The sequence below is a fragment of the Camellia sinensis genome, chromosome 7, assembly GCF_055761805.1.
Source record: "Camellia sinensis isolate YWXY chromosome 7, ASM5576180v1, whole genome shotgun sequence".
In the NCBI taxonomy this organism is placed as follows: domain Eukaryota; kingdom Viridiplantae; phylum Streptophyta; class Magnoliopsida; order Ericales; family Theaceae; genus Camellia; species Camellia sinensis.
This window is the reverse complement of record NC_138967.1, coordinates 62612839-62628303: the sequence shown is the minus strand read 5'-3', so window position 1 is coordinate 62628303 and position 15465 is coordinate 62612839. Positions and strand designations below refer to the sequence as shown.

Sequence of the window (15465 nt, the reverse complement as noted above, 5' to 3'; positions counted from 1 at the left end):
ATTTCCAATCAAAGAATTGTTTGGCCCAATTGTTTATTTAATTCTTAATATGGTAAGCATTTTTTGAATGTTAAATGTGCAGTAAATATTTTGCTGTCCAAGTTCCATCATGTATGCATAATTTTGGCTAGTTTCATCATAGAGAAATATATGAACCGTAATTCAATAGTTTAAGTCATTTAATTTGAGAATTCAAGAAAAGTGTGTGATTAAATGTAAGAAATGAAACTAAAATGAAGAATTTGGAGTCAATACATGCATGCATGCATAATTTTGGCTAGTTTCATCAATTTGAGTTTGGTTCATGCTACTAAGGTATGAAATGAGAATCATATCACACATGCATCCATGAATTATGAAAATTTGAAGCTCAATTGCATGGTTTTCAAGTCTAGGAAAAGAATTAAAGTCAAATTAGTACATGTATGGTGAATTCTCAAAGTTTTAAGCTTTAATTTTGCCAATTGAGTTAGTATCCATATTTTTGGTTGTGTATTTGAACATAAGAGTATGTCGTGCAGGAATTGTGGACCTTCAACATGTTTTTTGGAGTTCAAATTGCATTATGGAAATTCCAGAATCTGGTCGCATCGCTCGAGCGCACTTTGCATGCTCTTCGCATTTTTGCAGCGATTAGCAGTTGGCTCGAGCGACCAAGTGTACGCTTGAGCGAACTCAGCTTTACATTGCATGTGGACCAAGCCTAGAATTTCTACATCCAAAAGTTTTACAGAGTTTTGTAAACCACTCGAGTAACCAAAGTTGTGCTCGAATGAACTACCCTATTTTCAGCATTTTTGAAATACATTTCCAAAAGCACACTTTCATCCTCTTACATCCATAGGCATTTTGAAGCTATTATTTGGACAATGATAATAAGGAAAAGAGTTAGAAACACGCTAAGAGAGGACTGAATTAGATAAGACATAGTTTGGGGACGTGTGTTTCAATCCAACTCTGTTATGTATTTGTATAGGTCACGCGCTTCGTTCTATTCAGTTTGTCTAAGGATCTATTTGTGAGTAACAACTCTGTAAAGCTATGTTTGATTACAAGTATTTTTCTAATTTACAATTTATATTATGTTTCTGAATTGTTATTTTAAGACTGAATGAATAATTGTCCATTATCTAAAATACAATTACGGTATTCTTAGCATCTATATCTGTTATCTGTTATTTGTTATTAGAGATCTTTGTGGGTTCCAACTCTTGGAACTGTTTGTTAAACCTTAATGGTTATCTGTCTGGATTATGCATAATCATCTGCTCTGTTAACTAATGGATATACCACGTATGCATGATTACAAGTCTGAATATGTATCTGATTATGTTATGATCTGAAACTCTGAATTTGAAATTTTATATTATGGGAGATTATTCATTAACCCTTTACTCTGTTATTATTCATTAGGCTCCAGCTCGCATTATATATATATATATATATATGTAGGTGATTAAGCACAAGACTAAGCCTAGAGTTGTCTATTTGGATTTCTGTTTTGCAAAGCCAACCTTTGTACCTCACGTAGAGGCTCCAAAAATGTTAAGTGTCAATGCTTCATAAGCTAGGGAGTTAGCTTCTTACTATGTAATGAAATTGTTTTGAAAGATGAGAACAATGTTTTTGTACATAGGGTTTATCCCTTTATGACGAGATTGGATTGTGTACTCTTTTGAATGATTATACGAATATATATGTATATAAATGTGTAAATTTTTCTGTCTCATATACGTCTGCACAATTCATTGGATGATTTAGTTTAACATAGTTGCTTCTGCAAACCCCTATAATTATGTGCCTGTTTAAGAAGGCCTATGATAATGTCGGATTACTGACCAGTCACTTCACTAATCCCTTCAAGCGGGGTTGGGTCGTAACACTTACCTTTTCACAATATGACTAAAAAGAGTGGTGAAACCATATTGGAAGTTTTATAATGGTGGAAGCTCAAAAGGAAGGACTCTTGCTCTATCGTAGCTTTCTCACAATTCGGGTGGAGATCAACACCAACGAACCTCTCCCTAAAGGCCTATGGCTAAAAAGGAATCAGGAGGGCAATGATACTTGGATCTCCTTCAAATATGAGATTTGTTATGATTGTGGCTGCCTAGGTCACGATAAGAATACGTGCAAGTTTGTATCCAAGGAGCAAGGGAAAGATTCAGGTTATGGCCCAGAACTGCGATCGGGGATGGCCAAGAGTTTAGATGGCTGGCCAAGAAAATACCGTCGGCCAGTCTGAGGAGTCTGAATCCCAAGCTTAATCCCCCCCAATCATCGTCGAAGGAATGCCTCTGAACAGTAGACCCAAACCACGGTAGCGACGGCGCGTGTGGCGACACGTGAAGCTGTCACGCATGACCCAGGAGAGAATACTAGCACTACCCTGGTCACCACTTACTCCCGTACAGAGTCGTGCACACAATTTCTAGCTCCTGGCTCAACAGTGACCATTAACACAACTAGTGACCATTTAATTTTCTGTGGATCAGAGACACCTCCTTTAAAGAAGGCTGAACAAATCATCTCACACTCCTCTAAGCCTGATTCAAAAACACCAGTCCATTAGCCCAGGCCACGGTTTATCCATATGCAGTTCTGTTTCCACTGGGCCTTCTTATTTTGTGACTGAACCCCCAAATATCGCACATGGAAATGAATCCACTACCTCTCCATCTGGTTTGGACCTTGCTAGCTTATTTTTTTATTTTTTTATTTTCAAAAAGATTGTAACATGTTAGTTTGTTAGTAAAGTTATATTACAACTAAAGGGGTCGCCGCTGCTCCATCAATTCAAATTCCTAACCTTTCTCTCACTACACCTTAAGATGTGACTACAAGATGACTAATCGAATTTATGAGCCAAGCGCCCATCTCTATATCAGTCCACTTAACATACTTGTTTTAAGTAATTTTAAAAGCACAAACAGGATACGATAAACATTGACTATTGTACATTTTCTTTTAAAAAATACTTTAATTTTGTAAAACAAGGATCATCTAATATAAAATATAAATATACATGGTGAATTAATATAATATTTAATTTACAATTAATTTCAAAATCTCAATTCAAAAGAATTGGAATCGGGGGAATGCGGGTTGGACAAAATTTTTGGTGGGTGTATTAAGGAATGAATGTCGTATCGTGTCCTTTTGAATTCGTTTATCTCAATACTAGTTTAGCTTGTTCAATATTTTGTGTAATCATATCTTGTCATTTTCAGTCCATTTCTGATTCATATCATATTATATCAAAAAATTTCATTACTACCTAAAAATATCAAATGTTTGAAAAAAATTACAAGTTAAATTTAATAAAACTAATCTTTATTAATTAAAATTACGGGAAACGCTATGCACAATATGCATCTTACAACTAAAAAAAAAATGACATAATTTAAATTTTTTGAGTCATAACTAAAATAATGTCATAACTAAGAATAAAATTAATCATAACTAAAGAAGAAAATGACATAATTAGGGATATGATGCACCCTTTTTAAAATGGTGTATATTTCAATTTCCCTAAAATTATTCATAAGAATATTTGATTCCAACTCAATTCCATTTTCTGAATTTACAAAAATTATTGTGACGCCCCAAATTTTTGGAACATCAAGGGAAATTAAATAAAAAAAATGACTTAATAAATCAAAAAGTTGACATCTTAATAGGACATTCCAACTCTCATACATAACCAAAGGTTCAAATAACACTAAATAAAAACTTAAAATTATCCAAATACAACATCAAAAGAAATTACAAAGTCCTTAATAGCTAATACATAAGATAATAAAAGTTATTTGACTCTAGTCATAGTTTCAAGTAAGCCAAGGTTTTACGTTAGCATCAACTCCATTTCAGCTTCAATTATTTTCTCGCCAAAACCTGACATAAAACGTCAGGGCAACAAAACACATGCCATGAGTTTCGCAACATAGTAAGAAAACACAACAAACCTACCTTTCTTTTTAAGAGAAAAATAGTAAGATTATAAACATGAGATAACAATATAATTGTAAACATAAATTACAATCATTAAAATAATTTCAATAATTTTAATAAATTAGGTGACGCTGAAAATCTCACCAAAGAGATTTAACTTACTAACCACTAAGCATGACAACAGTTAATTTGAAACCCCCCATTGGTCAAATATTCAAGTGTTACCAACCATAACTACCAGGGATGCCCACATCCGGAGTTATATACCCAAGTAGTGGCATTCGTAGTCTGCCCCAAGGAAACTGTTTGCCAGTGGTATGTAATCTCCCTGTGTGCCACCAGCACATTCATCCTTATTCCAAAACCAAATACCAAAAAGGGTTCAAATAATTAAGTCTCGTGCCATCTTAAGGTTTCGCGACACAATTTACGTGAGAATTTTCAAAACCAGGGCTCATCCTGAACAACCGGTATTAACCGTCAACCCTTAATTTCGTACACTCTTTAAAACCAAGACTCACCCTGAACAACTGGTACTAACCGTCAACCGTTAATTTCGTACACTTCGTTGATCATTTTAATTAATTTTTGTACTAATTACAAATTAGATCATAATCGATATTATACCATTTCAACATAATTTTTAACAAAAAAAATCAACACATACGTTCTACAACAATCCATCAATATTTATAAATTATTGTGAACAATTTAATCAAGCCATAGTGCGCAATAATAATTTTAAATACTAAAATAAATCTCAACACACACATGCAGGGACTACTAATTTACAAGATTCAATTAAATAGACTTGCACAATACTTATTTTCAATCCTGATAAACAATTGAAATAGTAATCTTGATTCTTCATCATTCTGCCCAGAATTTTCAGAATATAATATTTTGTAGTCAAAACTATAAATAAATTATTTATAGAATTCAAAAATTCATGTAATTATATGATATACTCAAAAAACATGTTATGGTAATTGTTTAGCAAGAATTTCCCAAAAATAAGTTATAAATAATTCTGTAAAATTTCAAGAAATTTCATGACACAGATTCGTCACATTTTCTTAAAGTAATTCCACACTTAACTTTATAAATCAATTCCATAATCTACAAATTTATTATGAAACTAGACTTTCCAAATTTCATTTTTTATTTAGAAAATACCAGATTTGGTTTAATATAGAAGTTTTAATAATTTTTCAAATGTGTAGTAAAATCTGTCTACAGTTTCAGATTTCATTAAAATTTCGTATAAATTCGTACAAAACTAGAATAATTGTTACAAAAATTCTTGTATGAACTAGATATCATTCTTAACAACTTTCTAGAAGAAATCATCACAAAATTTTGAGTATAAAATTGTCTAAAAAATTCGTACAAGTTTCTGGCAGATTGAAGAGTCATATAATCAAATCTAATAAAATTTTCAATCATCTCTTTAATGGCACAAACTACACATGCAAGTCTAATTTCAAAATTATACCACAATTTTAAGGCTACTAATAAAAATAACTTTCAAATATTTAATATACAAATCACAAATTTACATACTACTATAAACAAGATGTTATCTCAATTTTCAGCTATATGAACAGAAATATAAAAATTTAACAATTAAAAAGAATGAGAGGGTTGAGAGAGTTTTCTTACTATGTTAGGTTGCTAACGATTTATCGTCCAACCTTTATTTATGATTTTGATCGTAAGATATGATCGTCTTGGCTCCATTATCTTCTTGCTGAAATTTTACATCAATCGGACACGATCTCACCGTTGATCTTCCGTTTGGTTCTCTCAGAACTTTCAATTGTCGAATATCGTCTTATACTCAGAATTTGCAAGATCTAACCCCAAAAATGGATTCTACAGGTCGAAAAACCTAAGGTGGTCATCCTCGAAGTCATAGAACCATTCAATTAACCAAAATGTACTAGGATGCACCGTAGAACCATGAGCCGAGAAACGCTGGATAAAATTTAGTTCATCTTCTCCCAACAACCGCAACATGCCCGAACAGAAAGACCCAGAAATTTAGTTTCAAGGCCACCAGTTCAAATACTTGTATTTTCTTCATCGTAACTCCATTTTAACTTATCTTTATGTCATTGTATTTACCTCACAGCATAATTTTTGTTTCGCTTCTCACATGCCACGTTCCATCTCTTTTTGCATGCCATCGGATCTTTAAAATTTGACAAAAAATAAGATTTTTTCCTCTCGTCTCGGACTTTTCTTCGAACCATCTTTCGGACTCTATAACTTTCTTAATTCTTAACTGTTCTACTTCATTCTTTCACCAATCTCTTTAACTTACTTCGTACTTCATCTTACATGGCCTATTTTTCTTACTTCTTCCCGAAATGGATGGTTTTGGCATGCCGAAAGCAAGCCAAAAACCAACTTTTAAAATTCAAAATAAACTTCTCCAACTTTGTTTCTTTCCCTTCCATCTTCCTTCTTCTTCTCTTAATTCACCTACAACACGTTGTGAATGGTGGTTCTAGATGATAATGCAATTTGGTGATGGTGGTGGTGGCGGTTCGACGGTGTGACGGTGGTGGAGAAGTTCGCAGGTTGGTGGTTCGGGTGGTGATAGTATGGGTTAAGGCTGTGGCTATGGAGGTCGACAGGAGGACGAAGAACAGAGATAAAGAAGGAAAAATAGAGTTTTGAGAATGAGAGGTGGAGAGAAAGAGAGAGAACCGAGAAAGAGAGAGAGAGATGAAACGGAGAGAGAGAGAGAGAGAGAGAGAGAGAGAGAGAGAGAGAGAGAGAAGCAAAAAATGCAAAAATGTGAGGAAAAGTTAGGCTCGATTTATGGAAAAAATGAGAAAGAGTAAAAGAAAATGAAAAGAAATTAAAAGTATGGGACAAAAGGAAATGGAACACGCGGTACTGCATGTCCACCGCAGTTTCTTTGATACAGAAAATGATTGCACGTGGAAGGTGGGAAGCGAGAAAACGTGGGGAGCAAACCCATGGTTTTTGATCGGGTTTTAGTATAGAAAATATTACATTCCCGTGTAATTTGATTACAAAAAAATATAGAAAAAAATATAATAAAAATATCATAAGTTTCATAAATTAATATTGAGTAATAATATAAAGTCAAAAATATTTTATTTTATTTTATTTTACTTTGAATAAATTTTTAGCATAACAATATACAAACTATTAAATTCAAAATATTATGAATAATTATTTTAAAAAATTAAAAAATATATATTATTTTTATTATATAAAAATACGGGATTTCACACCATCTCCATGCCACTACTACTGCTCTTTCACAATATCTAGAAAGAGAAAGACAGAGAGAGAGAGAGAGAAGGAAATGGAGAAAGTGGGGAGGATGAAGCTGGGATCACAACGTCTAGAGGTGTCAGCACAGGGACTGGGCTGCATGAGCATGTCCAATGGCTTCTACGGTCCTGGCCTATGAAGCACGGATACTCCGAAATAGATCACATATGCGTATCGGATACGGATACGAGCCCGATACGCGAGGATACGTATCAGATACGGGAAATGAAGTATCCGATTTTTTTTTTAATTTTTGAATTTCGGATACATCTCGGATACACGAGGATACGGTCTGGATACGGAATGGATACGGTATGGATACGGCAGGGGCAAAAAAATAATTTAAAAAACTTAAAATGGGGTGAAATTGTAAAATATGAAAATAAAGATGAAATTAAACACAAAAAAATGAAAAATAACAAACCAAACTCTGTCTTACCTAGGAATTCGACGCAGCCGCGAAGGAGGAGGAGAAGCAGCTCGCCCATCGTCTCGAACAGCTCGCCGATCGTCGATCTCATCTCGATCAGGTTCGTCCCTCTCTCTCTGTCCCTTTCGCTCCCTCTATTTGTCACGAACTCTCTCTCTCTCCCTCTCCCTCTCCCTCTCGATCTCGCTCGATCTGTCTGTCTGGACTCTGGTTCGAGATGTCGATCTGGACTCTGGACTTGGATGTTTATTTTTTTTATTTTTTATTTTTTATATGTAGACTCTGCAAATCACGTAAAAAAAAAAAAAAAAAAAAAAAACCTTATATGTTCGGTTTATTGAATAAAACAAACAAATAAATAAATAAAATAAGGTAAAAAAAATTAGTAATAAATAAATAAACTTATTAAAAATAAAATTTGTCAACTTATAAAATTATAAACTTTGTAAACTTATTAATAAATCAAATAAGGTAAAAAAAAATTATTAATAAATAAATAAATAAACTTATTGATAAATAAATGAACTTTGTAAATTTTTCCCCCCTTAATTTGGAATTGAATTGCATTATGGTTGTTATGGGTGATGCTATATTGTTAAAATTGTTGAAATTTAATTGAATCGATGAATTTTTTTGTTATGGATGAGGATGATGCATTATGGTTGTTATGGATGATGCTACATTAATGTTTTGTTTTATTTGTTTACCATAAATTTTAGGAAATGAGTTCAGGTACGGGAAGTTTAGGTTCAACAAGTGGTACACCAATGGAAGAAGATGATCATGCTCCTCTTTGGTGTTATGTTACAAAACTAGAAAAAATGGGAGGAGGTGGTAATACTAGGTTTAAATGCAATTACTGTCAACAAGAGTACTGGGGGTCATACTTTAGGGTCAAGGCACATTTGTTAAAACTTTCTGGCAATGGGATTAGAGTGTGCCCCAAAGTGACTCCGCAACACCTTGCTGAAATGCAAAGGAAAATTGAAGAAGCTGAGAAGAGGTTAAAGATGGCTATGCCTAAAAAAGTTCCTTTACCACCTTCCACCCAATCTACTTCAACAAGTTCAGGGGCTTTAGATATTGGAGGATTTAGGATGAAGGGGTATGAGCCAAGAAAAAGAAAGGCTACTGGAACTTCTGCTCTAGAAAAGGCATTCAACCCAGTTATTCGTGAACAACTACATTCTGAGATTGCTCGCATGTTTTATTCAGCGGGTTACCTTTTCATTTATCAAGGAACCCATATTATGTTAGTGCATTTCAATTTGCTGCCAACAATCCAATTCTTGGTTATGTACCACCCGGTTATAACTTGTTGAGGACTACATTGCTTCAAAAGGAAAGGGCTAATGTAGAGAGGTTGTTGGAGCCAACTAGAGCATCATGGAAGGAAAAAGGGTTGAGTATTGTTTCAGATGGATGGACTGATTCTCAAAGAAGGCCCCTTATTAATTTTATGGGAGCATCAGAAGCTGGGACAGTGTTCTTGAAAGCTGTTAATTGTGAAGGCGAGCATAAAGACAAGTTTTTTATTTCCAACTTAATTAGTCAAGCAATTGAAGAAGTTGGACATCAGAATGTCATTCAAGTCATTACAGATAATGCTCTCGTGTGTAGTGCAGCTGGTTTACTCATTGAAAGTAAGTACCCGAATATCTTTTGGACACCATGTGTAGTTCACACATTGAATCTTGCTCTTAAGAACATTTGTGCTCCAAAGGAAACAGGGGGTACTGCTTTTGCTTATGATGAATGTCACTGGATCACACTTTGTGTTGATGATGTGATGTTTATCAAAAACTTCATCATGAACCATTCCATGCGGCTAGCTATTTTCAATGAATTTGTACCCTTGAAGTTGCTTGCTGTTGCAGATACACGTTTCGCATCTGCCATTATCATGCTCAAAATGTTTAAACTTATAAAGCGTGGCCTCCAATCAATGGTTATTAGTGACCAGTGGGTTTCTTACAAAGAAGACGATGTTGGGAAAGCGCATCTGTGAAGGAAAAATTATTGAATGATGTGTGGTGGGATAAGATTGATTATATTTTGACTTTTACATTGCCTATCTATGAGATGCTTAGGTTTTGTGACACTGACAAACCATGCCTTCACTTAGTCTATGAAATGTGGGACACCATGATTGAAAAGATGAAGGCAAGCATCTTTAGGCATGAAGGGAAGCTAGATCATGAGGTATCAATCTTTTATTCCATTGTGCACAATATACTAGTTGAGAGGTGGTCCAAAAGTAACACTCCTCTTCATTGCCTTGCACATTCTTTGAATCTAAGGTAATAGCTTAATTCATACTCTTACTAAATACATTTCTTTGTTGACATTTGTCTTTTAATTTGAATAACATAATTTAATTTTAAAACTTTCTAATGTTGTAATCTAGGTATTATAGTTCAACGTGGCTTGATGAAAATCCCAATCGTGTCCCTCCTCATAGGGATGAAGAAATTTCAAGTATGAGAAACAAGTGCTTCAAGAAATACTTTCCAAATTTAGAGGAGAGACGGGTTGTAAATGTGGAATATGCCAAGTTTTCAGGAGGTTTGGATATGTTTGGAGATTTTGACTCAAAGATTGATAGAGGAGTATTGGATCCACTTATTTGGTGGTTTACACATGGGTCTCTTGCTCCTGTGCTTCAATCTTTAGCATTAAAATTGCTTGGCCAGCCATGTTCCTCATCATGCTGTGAAAGGAATTGGAGCACCTACTCCTTTATTCACTCCATGAAAAGAAACAAAATGACACCACAACGTGCTGAAGATTTGGTTTTTGTGCACAACAATCTTCGTCTCCTATCAAGAAGAAGTCGACAGTACATTGAAGGAGAATCTAAGTTATGGGATGTTGGTGGAGATGCTTTTGATTCATTGGAGGGTGCATGCTTACTTGAAATTGCAAGCCTTTCTCTTGATGAACCAGATATGGAAGCTGTGATGTTCACTGATGAAGGGGAACAAGTTGAACCTATTGATGTTGAAGACTCTTAGTTCATAGGAATCTCTCTTTTTTTATCAAGTTGTCTTTTGTTTTAAGTTTTATTTTTATGTACGCTACATTACTAAAAATTGTTGAAGTTTTATTTTATGTATGTTACATTACTAAAAATTGTTGAAGTTTTATTTTTGTGTATGCTACATTACTAAAAATTGTGAAAAAAAATATTTTTTTTGAACGTATCCCCACCGTATCCGTATCCTCATCCACCATGCCATCCATCACGGTATCACTTTCCTCGACACCTCCGACGTCTACGGCCCTTATGCCAATGAAATCCTTCTTGGCAAGGTCTGCTTATTTCACCCCTGTTCGATGCAGCTTATTAAATTGCTTATATCTCTTTCTTTTTTCGTTTCTTCTTTTTCTTTTTCTTTTTTTTGTTTTTGTGTTTGTTTTTTCTTTTTGTTTATATAGTTCTTGCTGTAATTTATGTTCACAATTTATGATATAAAAATAATTTTCATATATATATATATATATATCCACTCAAACATTCAAAATTTAGTGTGACAATTTTTTTTTTGAAGACTCGAGCAGAAAATTGACATGTCAATATGACAAAGAAACTTCTCACCCGATATGTCGAATTTATTATTCTATTATTTTTAAAAATGAAATTGTTTTATTGGGTACACTTCAACTTTGGTAGTAACGTGGAGTATGTCAAATTTGACATGTTGAGTTCATGCGAAATGTCAATTTAGTATTTGTCATATATTGGGTAAACTTCATTTTTTATGTCAAAATTGAACTGTTATTGTATCATGTAGAATTTGACACTTCGATTGGAGCTGCTCAAAGCTTTTCTCAAATTTTTTTTGATGTGGGTGCAGGCTGTGAAGGGAGGAATGAGAGAGAGAGAGAGAGTTGAATTATGTACCAAGTTCGGTGTTAGTTTAGTAAGTGGGAATATGGAAGTACATGGGGATCCAGCACATGTGAGGGCAGCCTGCGAGGCCAGGCTGGACACCAATTGCATTGATCTTTATTACCAGCATCGTATTGACACCTCTGTCCCCATCGAAATCACGGTTTGTTGCCCCCTCTCCATTCTTGTACCTTTCATATTTTTTATTTTATTTTTAAATGTTTTAAATCTTTATTATAAGTGTTATGCAATTTTCCTATAGAGTAATGATAATTTGCAAATTTTAAAGTAAAGTTGTAACAATTTGTGATATAATTACTTATTTTTTATAGTGTTACGCTTTTTTTCATTGAAATATTATTTGCCAATAATAGATTATAGGGAAAATTATGCAAATAGTTCCTATAGTTTATACGATGTGTCAATTTAATCCCTATAGTTTCAATTTGCTAGATTTTGCCCCTTAATTTAACGGATTGTGTCATTTTAGTCGAATAAATAACGGTTGTTAAGTTAATTTAACGAAAAGTCAAATAATGTGTCAATTTGGTTCCTATATTTTTCACAATGTGTCAATTTAGTCTCTGTCAAAATCGAGAAAATTGAAACTACAGGGACTAAATTAACACATCGTGTAAACTACAGGGACCAAATTGACATATTATTTGACTTTCCGTTAAATTAACTTAACAACCGTTATTTATTGGACTAAAATGACACAATTCGTTAAATTAAGGGACAAAATCGAGCAAATTACTACAGGGACCAAATTGACACATCGTATAAACTATAGGGACTATTTGCATAATTTACCCTAGATTATATTATACTTCAAACTGTTAAGTAACATTTCGTTGTAGAAACCGTTTGCATCACAAATTGTTGTAATTTTATTACAAAAATAAAAATTTGTCATAACTCTACCAAATATTGTATGACAATTGCTACAAAAATTAGTAATATTTATTAAAAAAAATATGTAACAAGATATACATGGTAGAGTTTTCCTAGTTATCTTAATCTGCTGTCTCGGCCTTTTGGCTAAGATCAAGTGCAGCATTGTTGACTTGTCATAGGCCTATCTATTTACCTTACATTTGTGTTCGGTTCAATGACAATTTTGTGTGCTCCAAGCTGAGAAAGAAAATAGGGATCTTCACCAAATTCCCACATGGGAGGTTGTCAAATAAATTGTACAATTCAAAATAGATAAACGGCTGCTTTTTAAATTCCTAGATATCTTAACCTGATTGTCTTTGAATTTCAAGAAATGGTTAAAAAAAAAAAAAAATTCTCTTTTTTTTTTTTTGGGGGGGGGGAACCTAACACAATTGAAGTTGATAGGTATTACTTTTTATGCTACAATCACTAGCTAATTTTGTCTCTAGTGGTTCTGATTTAACAAGTTACAAAAATATTCTCTCCCAAAACTAAGTAAAGTTGTGTAAATATCTTATCTTTTTAGACCTGACTTTAGCAGAAGTCTTATGTAGTAGGGTAGGTCTAGGTCATCCTTTTAACAATCAACTGATTGCTTTAAACGCTGAATTTTCTCTGATAATCCTTTTATGACATTTTTGTAGATGGGAGAACTCAAGAAACTGGTTGAAGAGGGTAAAATCAAGTATGTAGGTCTCTTAGAGGCCTCGGCTTCGACAATTAGAAGGGCTCATGCTGTTCATCCCATAACAGCAGTGCAGTTGGAGTGGTCCTTGTGGACAAGAGATGCAGAGGAAGAAATCATTCCTACTTGCAGGTGAGGGGTAGAGGCACTATTGTTATATTAACTAGTTAGTTTTGCAAGCAATAAGCAAAAATCCAATGTTTTCTAATCTTTGCCATTGTTGTTTTGATATAATCAGAGAACTAGGAATTGGGATTGTTGCATACAGTCCTCTGGGCAGGGGGTTCTTTTCTTCAGGGGCAAAGATGGCCAAGAACTTGACTGAAAATGATGCCCGAAAGGTTTGCGCGCATCATACTTGCATTTTTCTATTTCCACAGTGAATTAATGTTTGTAGCATTATGCTTAAAAACTATTGCTTAACATCTTGTTTCTTGTTTTGATCATGTAGTTAAATCAAAACTAAATAAAAAATTTCACTAAAGGCATAATCGGTAACAATAAGATCACTACAACTCTTCTATAATTCTGTTGATTATCAAAAAGCCAAAAAAAAATAAAAAATTTAAATAAGAAGGGTAGAGTTTTTTAAATTTTGTACCTATGATTCGTAATTTTTTAGAAGATAAAAGCTATAAAAATAAAAATAAAAAATACCAAAAAAATAAAGTGTATGGCATAGATTTGAGCCACATCAGAGTTTAGGGAGTGGTCAACTGACTTCTATGAAGCATGGGTATTTCAAAAAACTTGTCGTATCCATACTAGATACTTACCGATGTATGATATCTCATATGGTACTTCTTCATACGTACCGAGATTTTTGACGTATCCAGGCATACCTAATATATATTCCAGTCATACCGTACCTTAGTTAAAACAATATTTTCTTCTACTATAGAGATAAAACTCCTTTCACTAGACTTTTTTTTATTTTTAGTTTTATACTTAACATGGTTTTAAAATTAAACTATAGTTTGTAAGTTATTTAATATATTAACATTTAGTTTTGATTTATATATTTACTTTTGACATTAAATGTTAATTATAGGCTAGATCTTAACAAATTAAACAATTTAACTAATTTTTCCATTACTCTAAATTAAAAATAAATCATTTTTTACACGCGTATCAAGTTGTATCCATATCTTACTTTTTTCGGATTTTATAATATCAACATACCCGCATCATACAAATACCAGTACTCATGCTTCATCCTTCTCATGACTCTCTCTAATTTGTAGGCCATTTAGGCTTCCTTTATTCAATACTAGTTGTGGGTTATGCATATACAAATATATGTAATTTAACAACGAAGAAAATGAATGAAAACCGTGTATAAAATTTTGTATATGTAATTTAACAACGAAGAAAATGAATGAAAACCGTGTATAAAATTTTGAATATATAAATCAGTTTATGGTAAGTTATTCCTATTGACAAGTTATCAAATTGTTAAGGGCATTTTCGTAAAATACAAAAACGTGACAAAAGAACACACATTCACACCAAGTCAATTATTTACTTTCTACAGTAGACTAGATACCTTTTCTTTTTTGTTTGCCAAAAATAAAAAAAGATAAAAGGTCACACCAAAATAAATTTGTGCGACACATCTTATTTTTTTATCCTTTGTAATGTTCATTTTGCAATGGTGATGCTGAATATGTTTTTTCTTCGATTTGTGTAGAATCTACCAAGGTTTCAACCAGATAATCTGAAACATAACAAAAACATATTTGAACAAGTTAACGAAATGCCAGAAAGAAAAGGATGCACCCCATCACAACTAGCATTAGCATGGGTCCATCACCAAGGAAATGATGTGTGTCCGATACCTGGTACCACAAAGATCGAAAACTTCAAAAACAACATTGGAGCTTTGTCTATAAAACTATCAGTAGAAGACATGGCTCAACTCGAATCCATTGCTTCAGCGAATGTGGTAAAGGGTGATCGATATATGTCTGTCTCTAAGAATTTTGCTTGGAACTATACAGACACTCCACCTTTGTCTTCATGGAAAGCTTAGTAATAAATTCAAGCAGTCACATACATAGCTTCCTTGTTTGTTCCTCAAATACTTTCTCTTTATGTCCTTTGGAGAGTTTTCTCAAATTCTTGTTTAGAATATGTGTGTGTTTTGTCAAAAAGCCAGTATGTTGACTTAGGCTTCTTGAAAGTTCTGAATCATCATATGTTTTGGTTCAAAAATTATGTTTGATTTAATGATAATAATAATTTTATAATTAA

At 33.3% G+C, this 15465-nt stretch overlaps 1 protein-coding gene across 1 annotated transcript; it reads left to right on the top strand.

The window, feature by feature from the left end:
* The first annotated feature begins 7297 nt into the window (after positions 1–7297).
* On the top strand, positions 7298–15465 carry LOC114304341 (putative aldo-keto reductase 3). Its single transcript, XM_082881627.1, has 6 exons — positions 7298–7400; positions 10893–11008; positions 11554–11751; positions 13172–13344; positions 13451–13553; positions 14903–15465. The coding sequence occupies exons 1-6, from the start codon at positions 7298–7300 to the stop codon at positions 15242–15244; spliced, it is 1035 nt and encodes a 344-aa protein (XP_082737753.1). The 3' UTR covers positions 15245–15465.